We start from the raw sequence: 13,107 nt of genomic DNA, 5'->3' as shown, positions 1-13,107 counted from the left end.
GGAAAAAACCAGAAAATTTGGAAATTGAGTGACAACAGCCAAATGGACCGAGATGGAATAAGGAGCAGCAAAAAGGACCAAAACTTTGCACATTTAATCAAATTAAAATCCTGACATCAGGCAAAAAAGGTAAACAAAGAGGAGGAGAGGACGCTAAGGAAATGAAAGGCTAAAAAATAAAAGGAAATTCCAAAACCAAGTGAAAACACTAAAAATGAATAGGATGACAAGTGCAGGGAAATGGACAGAAGCTTGCCCAAATAATCCTCATTGAAATCACAAGATTTCATTCCGTTTCCCTTGGACTAGCAAGATAAAAAGACTAGAAATCAAAGGTTCTGGACTAGAAAAAAAAAAAAAAACTAACTACTGGAAATAGTTGCAGTGAAATGAATAGCACGAAAACAGGAAACCTTTGATTTGATTGTATTTTCCTATTCAAACACTTGGAACTAGGTCTAAAGGAACTAAAAATAAACCCCAGAAGGAAAACAATGTTCCCATGCCCTGATGGAAATCAGCAACCATGATCAGGAAGGAGTTTAGCCAGAAACTTTTTTTAATAACATACAATTCTACATGCTTCTATTCTGTTTATAGCCAGGAGAGGGGGAGATTACCCAGCTAAAGCAATATAAACATCTTTTATGTGGAGGAAAAAAAAGGTACTGGTTGAAGTTAACTTGACTGTCCGAATGTAGTTCTGGAAAATATAAGAGCAAAGGGCACTTAACACAGCCCTTAACATAGAAATTGGCAACACCTATCTTAATCAGCTCTCTAGAAGCAAATGCTAGGAGTGGGGAAAGATGAAATTCTGTCCAGTCTGTTAGAGGAATTGCAAAGATTTTTGTTTAGTGTGTATACATATATCTATGAATCCAGCCAACCACGAGAGAACCAGTCTCTGATTGACCATTTCATCAATATAAGTCAATGCAAGTGTTAGGTCCCACAAAGGTGTGATTGCTTTTTTTTTCTGGATCATGACTTATGCCCTTCATTAGAGTAAAATAACTATTAAGAAGGTGATTGTCATCATCCTCATCTGCTGGGTTCTGCATTTAATGGGGAGTTGGGGATTAACAGCTGATCGTTTTTTTGTGGTATTTTCCAACAATTAAAAAGAGACCATTAACAGGGACAGTTGGCAACCATGTAAAAATTCAAAACTGAAAATTCTGTTGAAAACTGGTATTGAAAAGATTTGGATGCAATAACAATCATTATAAATAAAATGCTGGCTAGAACAGATAATGATATCGCTTTTCCCAATTTGAGATGCCTTAAGAAAAAGCTAGGAAGAAAAGCTATAATTTTATACCTAATTTATTGAATGGAGGCAGTGAGTGGAAACATATATCATTTTAGATTCTGAAAAGCAGTCACTAAGTTTCTGATTATAATCCTGATTTCTGGCTTTTGTTGTAGTGAGTAGTTGCATAGTTACTATTTCTGACAGGAGGAAGATTGCAAAAGGAGAAACCAGACAGAAATGTATGTGTAATGTGAATCATTAGGACACAGGTATAGATGAAACCTTGAAGGAGAAGCAGAGATGAAAGAGCTTTTACCATGTGTGCAATATAGTGCACTATATCTTAATGAAGTTGGAAATACCTTCTCTTTAGGAGTCTCTCCCATTTCAAAGATGCAGCATGTCTTGGACTGGTCATCACAGGTCTGGTCATTAGGGTTGAGGTCCTCCAAATAGGATAGAACAGCAAGAGAAAGAAGTGGTAGCCCTGGGGTGTTTGGACTCTAGCCAACCAAACTATTTCACTTTCTATCACTAAAAATTATGTGTAACGTTGGCTGGTGCCAGGTCCGAGACAAAGACACGGCACTCTATGACCCATGTTACAAAAGCCTTTTTATTCTTGTGAATGCTTCTTAAAAAGAGTTTGGAGTTCCTGTGCAAACATATATGATTGGTTGGGAGTTTGGATTACTCAGCTCTCTGACCAATGGCATCTGCATCTTAGGATGGAACTCATTGGGTGAAATCCCTGTTTGGGTTTGAATCTATCCTACTATTGTTCACCTAGGGGCCTGTTTATCAAACCAGGCTACTTGAATCAAATCTTATTTATGGCTGAATTAATTGCCCAGCTACAAATCAGCTTGTGCTGTGACAATGATACACTGAACACTTCATTAAATCTAACTCTTTGCCCTTGATTTCAAAGTGCTATATTAGGAGGTAGGTCACAAGAACTCTGAAAAGGCTATTTTGCATGCAGGTCAAGATCAGCAGCAATTTAAAGTAGCAGTCATGGAGTGCCAGTTATGAGCTGGGTTTGAAGACTATTGTATGATGTTCATTCCTCAGCAAAAGACTCTGATATATGCTGCAAAAGATGTACAGTTGTACTAATCAAAATAAACACAAAGAGCTATGACTTATTTTTAAAATATCCATTTTACTCCTGTGGGTTACATAACAGGAGAGATTGAGGCAAAATATTTCCTTTGATAGAAAGGAAATAATCTTTACAAAATTGTTTCTCCCCGAAAGGCTGGCAGACATGCAGGGTTTCTTTTTTGCATTTGTCAATATTGCAAAACTGTTTAATAAGTTGGGAAAGAAAAATAAAACATCTCAGGGGTTAAGTGTTTGAGTACTTTTGGTTAAAAGAAAAGTTGTCGCAACTTCCACTGTATCAGAGTATTCACATTTCAAAAGCTCTTTCCTATCAGATATGGGTGCTAGTACTTACATTAGAACTCAAACATTGTGAGTTGGAGGTGACTTTGCATAGCAAAAATCTAAATTCTCTGGCACTGCTGGCCAGGAATTAGTAATGATTACACCAACTTTAAGTAACTTCCACCTCGTCATTACAGGCCCTTTACCTCTTCTGTTCTTTGAGCATGGTTGACAGAGTCCTAGCATGTTAAGGAAACAAAGCTTAGGTAATGATTGTTTGGTTGGTTGGTTTGGGGTTTGTTGGTTGTTTTGGTTTTTTTTCAATTGCACTCTCCCTGCTACTTTTGAAGCCATTGTCTGATGTTGATCTTATATTACATGAGAGCATGAGTATTAAAGATACCAAATTTCTGCATGTTTTGTGAAACAGCATTTGGAATAAATAAAACCTATTAATGTCCTAGAGAGGCATATGTTTTCACTTAGCTTTTGTCCAAGAGACAGCAGCTTGCCAACTTGTACACGTAGTTAAGACTGAACTGCAGTCCAGCCTCTTGCCCATCCCAAACAGGTAGGGGAGGACTAAACAAAGGAAAGCTTATGGTTGTGAAGGGAGGTGGCTCATGGCTTTCAGTAGCTAGAATAAAAAATTCTTTTAAATGTCTCCTTTTCTCTTGAAGGACTGTGTGGACAAATAGCTCTTCAGTGCATGCAACTCAAAGGGGTCAGGTTTAAGATCTATACTAGATACCTGAAAGATGGGAAATACGTAGTGAAAATCTGAGTAATTTTAATTCACTTTAAATCACATACCCTTACGTGGTGTAAATATTAGTAAGGCATGAAATCCAGAAACTTAGATATCTGTAGGTATATCCAATAATTCTAAACAGTATCTATCCCTTTGGAATGTTGAACTGTTGAATTAGGCCACAACAGATGGGTTTGTGCTCTGTAGGATATATTAAAAAATATTTTATAAAAATATGTTTTCTGAAGTATTTGACAACAGCTGAAATCTTAGGAAATCATAAATCCTAGATAAACTAGGAGAAGTTTGATAGTATGAATGGGATCCAATCGCCCCATACCACTTTAAGTGTCCTATAGGGTACTATAGAGATCACAGAATCTCCTGAGTTGGAAGGAACCCACCAGGATGATTGAGTCCAATTCCTGGCCCTGCTCAGCACCATCCCCAAGAGGCACACCATGCACCTGAGGGTATTATCCAAATGCTTTCTGAACTCTGTCAGGCTTGCTGACAGTTAATAGAAGGAGGGAATAAAGTTCTGCAGCATTTGTCTACAGTACTCCTCTAAAAGTTCAGTTAAACTTGGTTATGACAGCCCCCTTGCATCTGGATAGAAATATTTTAAAAGTTCTTTCTTTAAAGTGGAAATGCGAGGAATTTGGCACACTAATAGCAGTCTGGAATGCAGCCGAACCTAACCTCTGCCTAACTAATTAATCCTGCTCTTTTCTAACCTTCATGCATATTCAAAGGAACCAAAGTCACATGCTTCAAAGTCAAGCCTTTGCAAGACCATGGATTTTCCTGTGCACAGAACATGCCTTTCCTGCCTGGTGTGCCTGCACAAGGAGGTTATCTATAAAAGCCATTATTATCTTGGTTAACACTACTCCCTCCTGTCATTTAATATTTCAGTGATGTCTTACTCTATTATTTTTAATCTCATCTCTAGTTAAAGATCTAAAAATTAACGGGAAAGCAAGCAAATTCTCCAAAGAAAAGGTATTTTGAAGTTTTTCAGTATGCAGAATTGTGCTTAGAATTAATGAATTTTAGAAAACAAAGCACATAAATCAATGTATCATTGTCAGATCTGAGAGAACTAAAATGTACTGTGTTATAGAAAATTAAATAATTGTAATACTAGCTATTACCTAACATTGCTAATCTTCAGATCTCACTTTCAGAGATCGTAGAATATTATCTGCGTTGGGGCAGACCACACAGGCAGGCAGACAACACTGAGTCCCTCACTGATGCCCTGCTGACTATGTTCCCACTGCCCTTGATTCCAACATTAACTGTTATCCATCATTATTTTAAACACTTGGGTTATGTTATTTATGTGACAAGTCTGTAAATGTTGACAATTCTTGGAATTCTAAAACAAGACTCAAATAATTGAATATTTCCAATATTAAAAACTCCAGCTGTTAGAATCAGACTCAGCTCACAGAAGTGGATATATATCCTCAATCCAAAACAAAGCACCAATGACTGTTTAAAAATGTCCAAAAAAAGAGATACTGGAAAAAGTCTTAAATGATACTACAACAGATGTCTTTTGGAAAGTCCAAGAATTGTCTATCCCATGAATGCAAACAAACTTTCAGGAGAAACTTGGGACTTTTTCAATGTTAGTCACTCAATCCTCAGCAACAGCTGATACAGCACCTCGTCCATTTCCCTGGCTGTTGTGGGCCTGGCTGTGAGGTTGTGCATGAGACTGAGACAAACGTGTTCTCTTGAGCCCATTTGACTTCGCTGCAGGAGAAGGGACATGACCATCCTAAAAGAGCACAGAAGATACGAGGAAGCCTCAGACCTTCGTGCTGGACCCAGATGTGCCCGATGGTTCAGTCTCGATGCCAGCACTGCAGCTGAAGGGGTAGGCAGTGAAATCAGGGAGAAGCAACTTTGGACAGGAGCTCGGCGTGAGGAGTTGCAGCACTTTGAGGACCGGTGTGGAAAGAGGAACTGTGAGACACATCGTTGCTGATTGCACAACTGAGGCTTGAGTAAAAGGTTTGGAGTCGCTGCCGTGGTGCATACGGTCCCCACCTGGATTTTATTTCCTATTTGCTCACAGGATTGCCGCCTTCCACTGCAGTGTCTCTGTACAGCCGGAGCAGCTGTACAATGGGATAACTTTACATTTTCCTTACAAACAGCAGAAGTACAGTTTCCTGCACCAGTTACTGCTGCCGAGCTCCTGCAGCGAGCCCCTGAACGTCCCGCTCCGGGGCCTGCTCTCCATCCTCGGCCCGGCTCCGCGGCCCCGCCCGCCGCGCCTGGCACTGCGCGGGGCAGCGCCGCCGTGACGTCGCGACGCGGTTGCCATGGGGACGCCTGGGGTCGTACCTGACGGCTGTCGTGAAGCAGCGGGAGGAAGGCGAGGGAGGAGGAAGGGGGAATCCAGGCCCAGCCCGGCCCCCCGGCCCGCGGGGAGTTGGCGCGGCGCCGCGCCCCGCCGCCCTCGCCGCATCGCAGTCGGAGTCGGGAGGAGGAGGCGGAGGCGGTGCTGCCGCCTCTGGCTATGTAGGGGCCCCAGAGCGGGCAGATCCGGAGGCCGCTGTCCGCCTCTGGAGCTCGGCGCCGGGGCCGGGCCCGGCGGGATGTTTTCCAAGAAGCCGCACGGGGACGTGCGGAAATCCACGCAGAAGGTGCTGGACACCCGCAAGGACCCGCTCACCCGACTCAAGCACCTCCGCGTCCTTATCGGTGAGGCGGCCGGGAGGGGGGAAGGGAGTGGGTCAGCGGGGGCCGCGGGTCCCGGCGTGAGAAAGACCGGGAATTTGGAGGGACCGGCTGGGCGCTGGGGCGGGAGGCGAGCTCGGGGCTCAGCCCCGGCGAGAGAACCCCCCCGGCGAGCGGGGGCAGACCCTGCCCGGCATGGCGGGGTGAGACTGCAGCACTGTGCCGGGGCCGCGGGACCCCGCGGGATGCTTCGCTCGGCGCTTTGTGCTCAGACACGGACGTTTCCGTCTGAAGGTGGAACTGCTTTGGTAGCTGGAAGGAGACGAAAAAGTGGTGTTCTTCCCATGTGAATTGTTCTCTAGAATATGCAAACTGCTAAGTTGCTGCGCATGAATAAAAGTGGCTGGCGAGCGCAAATGGTGCCTGTAACTCCCTGAATCCATTTCCCTTACGTTCTTACAGTAACAATTTATATTTGTGTACATTTTCAGAGTAAGAGCTACAGTAGTAAGTGCTTGCTAGCGTAGATGTGAATGAGCTTCTATACAGCCAGATTCAAAACACTTCTGGTTTGCCAGCTGGTGAAGGAGGACACACAAGCCCTGAAGGGCTGCCGCAGTTCCATGTGAATTGCCATTTAACCTGACCAATGAATTAGAAATTGTGATTATACGGCATAATTGCCTAATGAAAAAAAACCAGGAGGAAACAAAAACAAACCTAGAGTTAACCATTCCGAGATATGTTAGTTACATGTGTTTGTAAAAATCTAAGTCATTGTCATCAAGCTGTCCTTGAAAAAAGAAGCTTGCTCTGGAGTATGTTTTGGGCACTTCAGTCCTGTGAATGTGTGTGTTGCTTCTGACAGTTTATCAACACGTGAACAGGGCTGGGTCAAGGGCAGCTGCATTCCGTGTTTAGCACAGAATGCTGAATGGATTATTTTGGGTTCTGCCCACAGTCTGCTGGTATTTATGTATCTTGTCCTCCAAAGCTGGATTCTTTCTTTTCAAAGGAAAACGGCTATTGCTCCCTTGTTTTGTATTGGTGTTTAAAGGAACAGGTGTTCCCATGTTGCACCATCTGCTGCTTCATGAGTTATTTTCTGCAACATAGTAATTATCTAGACTTGAAATGGAGAATAGTTGTTTAGCTATCTAACAGACTTCAGTAGTCAGATGCATCCCCTTGCCTCACTCATGTACCATTCTTCCTAACTAACTGTACTGTGGCTTGCTCTGTCTTGGTTTTTAGCTACTTCCTCAATTGAAACTTAAGAGGAATAAACATTTTAAAGAAACCAAGTACCTCTCTGAATTCAGATTTCCTGGCTAAAGTATGTTGAGTATATCTGGTTTTGCTTTAGTCTGCAAAAAACTCTGAATGATTTTGATCTAATCAATTGTAGATTTTGTATTTATGTTGCTTGCAATTTATTTACAACTTTTTATCTTCAGCTTTCTTAATAATCAGATGACTTCTGTAAGTTGCAAGCTGTAAGCTATGTCAAGCAGCCATTCTTATCTAATCTAAGGTTTCTGTTTACTGGCTGTAGGACAGACTAAATTTGCTGGGGATGTTTTCATACGATGCCCCCCCCTCCCCATGTGTATATCTCAGCTGTTGAAGCACAGCTCCCACACATCCTTTCTCCAAGTTTGGCAGAACACAGTGTGTGAGTGACTGTGTAATTAGGGAAAGGTGTAACAGTACTCTTCTACTTGTCTGTTTTGGATAAATCTACAAGATTTTGTCATTATGCGGATATTCTTAGGTGCATGAGGTACAAAAACAAGGTCTTTTTTTAGGGCAGAAGAGTAAGGTATTTCTGTATATATTCCCACTGTAGAGCACGAGAAGTATAAAGCAGATTATTTGAAGTCTTTCTTCTGGTGTGATCGCCTCCTTGCCTTAATCCTTTCTCTGCTGCCTCAAGTGACTTCCAAAACATAAGCTCTATGCCCTTTCTTCTGCAGTCTTTTCTTTGACTAATCTTCAGAACCAGATTAAAAAAATGAAGGTGCCCACGTAAAACAGACTGCTTCCTGAGGTGGCTTCTCATACCATCCCACAGCTTAAGCAGTGAAGTACTGCACATCATTTTGTCCTCAGTGACAATTCCCCCAGAATAATAATTGCTATATTTCCCATGTGTTCAGGGGAGCCATGTAAGCTATTGCCAACTGTCTGAGGGGAGAGGGTAGGAAATCTCAGGTCATCTCTGTTCAGCATCTTCCTGAAGGAAAAACTATTTATTATTTATTTAATTATTTGATTAAAATTTTATTTAATTAATTAAAATTATTTATTTTGTTTATTAGTCTTAGCCACTGGAGACTAAAAGTTCTGGAAAAGAATTTTTTGCAGTTTCACATCCAGGGGAAGAAGGGAATTTTCTCTTGTTCTTTAATTTAACATACTTTCAGTAGGCCTGCAAGGCATATTGGCTCAGAGTTCTTTTTTTTTTTTTTTTTTTTTTTTTCTGTACATTTTAGTTTTAAGTCAGCAGCAATAAACAGGTATGGCCTTGGTTTCATTGTTAAGACTTGAGAGAGGAGAGGGAGTATTAGTTCATTTTTCTGCTATTTTACCAAGGCATCCAAAGCATCAATTCTCCAGTAAGCCAAAATAATGGAATAGTCATGAACAGAGGTGACTACTTGTCAGTTATAGACTGCTGGCAGTCTATTAGCCAAAGAGAAATCTAAAAAATTTAATTATGGTAAAAGAATGAGAGTTGCATCCTCCAAAGGACTCATGTAAGTCAGGTACCATATAGTCTAAAAATATTTAAATTAGTATAATGCCACTTTTAGTAGGGATCAGAAGAGACTGAACAATATCAAAGCACCTGATATGAAGCTAAGCACAACGGCCTGTGACTTTTATTTTTAACAAATTTAGAGTAGTGTACATTAGATGGAATTTTTAAATGTCTTTTACAAGATAGCTTAGAATGCATTGATTTGTATTCTTTAAGGAAAGTATCCTGTCATTGGTGACAACTCAGGTTAAATTTAGTAAAAAATGCAAATTAGTCTGCCTAAGGATATACAGAAAATTTTGTGTCTTTTGTAAAGCAGTGACATACTTGCAGCTTTAGGAGTCTCATTACTATAGTCAGTGTATAGAAGATTTAGGTGTGGGAATGACTCAGATGAGAATAAAATTTTGTGTAAAAATGCACTGAAATCTTTAAAATTTCTTTGTGTAGGGACAGAGGATGAAAAATATATAAACATATATGAAAAGGACTAAGAAATAACATCTATTAAGGCTTACCAAATTTGAAGTTACGATAAATGATTTTTGTCTTGGGAAGCTCTTGGATGCTAGACTTGTGATCAGTTATAGGCATGCTGGGGGAAAATGCATTTCTTGTGGTTTGGATTTTGTTTTTGTTTTTTCTGGGGTTTTTTGGTGGTTTTTTTTTTTTGTTTTGTTTTTTTTTTTTTGTTTTGTTTTGTTTGGTTTTTTTTGTTTGTTTTTTTGTTTTTTTTTTGTTTTTTTTGTTTTTTTCTGAAACTCTTTAGTAGATAACTGCTCTTTGCCACTTCAGTCCAGTGTCTGTTTCTGGTTCTCTGATCTGTTTCAGATTGGCTCCATTCAGCCTTTTTTGTAATTCAGAAACTAGAGAAAATTCTATGAAATTCAGGTGACTAATTCAGAATTGATTAAATTATTTGTTAAAGTAAATACGATGTATGACACATTTATGCATGTCACAGGTATAAGGGTTTTTAGTAGAAGTTAAAGCCCTTAGGAGACCTCTTAATAGTAAGAAATGTTATTCTTGCTAAGAAATGCTGAGAAAAATTGAAAAGATTGAAGTTTCACATCCTATATGTGAGCAAAGGTAATCTGCTTTTCATCATATTGCTGCAGTGTATTTCTTGAAACAACTGTAATTATCTAGTTTCATAGATTTTATTATTTTGAGATGTATTCCTTTCTTCCTGTAGGGAAGTGTTTACCCCACCCTGCTCCATTTGTTTTTTCCTTCTCAGTTCTGGGGAGTGCCTGAGAGTCGCATACAGTTCCCTGGTGCTGATTTGGTCAGTGTGTGATTTTTTTTTTTTAGCAAACTGCTCTGTTGTCTTGTCTTCCTGTATTCTGGAAGTGCTGTGACAGTTGTGTTTACTGTGTGTGACTGCAGTAGTTGAAGCAGCTGAACCTTGAGCGGGAATGTCGTACGGGATTCCCTTGGGATCTGTGTGGCAGCAGTGGGGCCTTGCTGGAAGGAAGGCTGTGAGCTGCAGTGGTGTGATCACTCCAGCTTCTCTGGCTGATGGAAGGGAGGCACATCGTGTACATTACAGAGTTAGGTGTTGCCTGTAAAATGATTTTCCTGAAAAAAAAAAAAATAAAATATATATATATATGTATATATGTATTTTAGCAGTCTCCGGTCAATTAGCAGCTAACTACAATTTTTAGGATCATTACAGTGGAAATAATATGGCATTATTCTTATAATGTTGCACTGTTTAATCAGACTTCAACATCAAACTAAAATTCTATGATTTTAACGTGGTAATTTATAAAAGTTTGTTCTAGTAATCTTTCAAGCATTAGGTCTTGATTTATATGTCCTTTTGTTGAAATATTCTATAAATAATTAAGACAACTAGGTATGTTACCCTTCATAAGGTCACAGTTTGAAAATATTGACTTTTCATTTTGATATTAAATATGTTGGTGCTACCTGTTGAATTTGAAGCTTGTCAGAATTTAGAAATGTATGTATTTTTTAAAAAAGCTAAAATCCCTAAATATTTAATGATTTATGTGAAATCTTACTGTGTGCACGTAAATCAAATTGATCTGCTTGGCTTTAAATTTTCTTATAGGGCTGAATTCTTAAGATACTTGTTTGCATGATGGATTGGGTTTTTTCCTCTTCCTTTATCACTTTTTTGTAGAGTAGAAGTTACAGGCCTATAATCTGTTAATCCAGAGGGGAAAAAAAGGGAAATATATTGTTTCTCATAAATTATTTTATTTGCATCTGATATCTAAAACTGTACTGTTTTTATGTATGGAACCATGGAGAGAATGCTTGTAAAATGCAAGAAAACAGTATCTAAAGTGCAGGGTGTTTGTGTTGTTGTTTTGTTTTTTTATTCTTGGTGGTTGGTTGGTGCTGGAGATCTCATATAAGTAGTCTTTGAAAGGGAAAAGTCAAATTACATGGGACTGAATGAAATGGACTGGATTTGACATCCATTCTGATATATTGCTTAATATTGAACAATATACTTAAACAGAGATTGCATTTGTTTAAAGGGATTTTAATTTGAGAAATATATTTCACTGGCAGTCGGCCCTAATGCTTCAGCTGGATGGCATTCATTGGTGTTACACGTCATCAACATCAGTCGTAAATGAAAAACGTTTTATCATAGTTAAAGTGACAGCAAATGAGAAGCTACAAAAAGTAGCTGCCTGGAGTTTCGGTGGATGTGCAAAGAGTTGTGGTTTTTCTTTTTCTTTCTTGGTTAGTCTTAACTGCAGAGGACATGTTAGTGCTCATATTAGAGTCAGGGATCTGGATGTGGCTTCCATGTTGTGTAAGAAACTGGGCTTCATGTCACTCTTGACTAAACCCTGAATGAGTTATGTTTTGGTCGGGAGCAGAGGGGGAAGATTTACTCTGCTTTAGTATTTTGGCTAATGTTACACTTGACTTGCAGAGTTCAGCAGTGGCTGGGGTGGCTGAATTGCAAGGCTGAGGGCAGACAAAAGAGGGGCTCTGACCACTTGGTTGTAAAGGAAAAGTATGTGTGGGTTTAGCTTTTCCAGTTAGGAATAAAAATAAGTACATTACTATGGAAGTGTTTGAAGTTGTTTAAATAAAAACTTAAGTTCTGGAACTTAATGTGAATTGTTGTGGAAGTATTTCTTAAGAGTTTACTAGTGTAACTCTCAGATTCTATGAGCACCATTAGAGAATTAGCTTGGAAAGCTGGCAGCTGCTTCTGCTCATTCCTGTAGGGCACTGGTGTTGTACCAGTCTGTATGCAGGTGATGTTCATTGGTTCTGTTAACCTGCTTATTCATTTGTGATTTTTTTTCATTTGTATCTAAAAGATTGTGGTCAGGAGTTTAGATTTGTCTGATGCAAAGTAGAAGTCCATTAGAAGATTTAAGTTGTATTCCTTTTTCAGTACCAAAACTTTCAAGAATATTGACTTTGATAAAATTACCTTTTTAAAAAAAAAATGGTTTTGCTAAATAGCGGCTGGTTAGGTCTGAAGCAGTAAGGGCTAATGTGAAGCCTTTGTTTAATAGATTTGCATTTGTGGTCTGTTATCGGGCTCTTTCACTTTGATAGTCTGTTAACTATGCCAGAGCTACCACTTAGTTCCCGAGGTTTTCCACTTAACCTTTCTCAGTTACATGCTTTTTAATTTGAGACAGTCCCTATGTCACCAAATCTCTCTACTGTTTTGCTGTAAACAAACCCTTAAATTTTTCAGTATGGAGAATTAAGAATTAATAAGTTTGATTATCCATTGAGGACATGGAAACCTTTGCTTTCTAGTGGCACCAGTTTGTTACAGGGATTGATACTGACCGTGTCGGTCCATAGCAGGCCTCTGCTTTACAGAAATAGATCCAGAATTCTGGCCATCTTCCAGGTCATTGTTTGCTGCAGTTGTCAGTTTGGGTTTTGGTAAGGGCGAGGGAAAGTGACTTAAAAGCCAGTAAGTCTTAGAATAAGACAGGATACTGTTTTCATTATACTAAGTGCTTTGTCAATTTTATGTATAAACATAGCATTACATTCTAAAACATTTTAAATAGAGCATAAAATTAATCACGACTTAATCTGTAGTGATACAGATTGTTTTCTTACATTTCTGCAATGCAGTGTGAACTGATGAAAGTTCTCTTCAGAAGAGTTAAAGAATATGTCTGAAATCTGTTTTGGCAGGGTTTGTTTTGTTTTAAGGAGAAAATTACAGTTAAGCACAAAGAGACACCATACCGTGTGAAATTAAAT

General features: G+C 39.4%; 1 protein-coding gene across 4 annotated transcripts in view; it reads left to right on the top strand.

Annotated features, from left to right (window-relative positions):
• The first annotated feature begins 5,736 nt into the window (after positions 1-5,736).
• Positions 5,737-13,107, top strand: part of RALGAPA1 (Ral GTPase activating protein catalytic subunit alpha 1) — a 130,359-nt gene continuing 122,988 nt past the window's right edge. For all 4 annotated transcript variants that reach the window (XM_056492414.1, XM_056492412.1, XM_056492413.1 and 1 more), the window contains exon 1: positions 5,737-6,125. In XM_056492414.1, the coding sequence (XP_056348389.1) occupies positions 5,744-6,125 (382 nt within the window). In that variant the 5' untranslated portion in view covers positions 5,737-5,743. The remainder of the gene's footprint in view (positions 6,126-13,107) is intronic.

Source organism: Oenanthe melanoleuca, chromosome 5, assembly GCF_029582105.1.
Source record: "Oenanthe melanoleuca isolate GR-GAL-2019-014 chromosome 5, OMel1.0, whole genome shotgun sequence".
Lineage (NCBI taxonomy): Eukaryota > Metazoa > Chordata > Aves > Passeriformes > Muscicapidae > Oenanthe > Oenanthe melanoleuca.
Note: the sequence above shows the minus strand (reverse complement) of the source record. Positions and strands in the feature narration are given on the sequence as shown.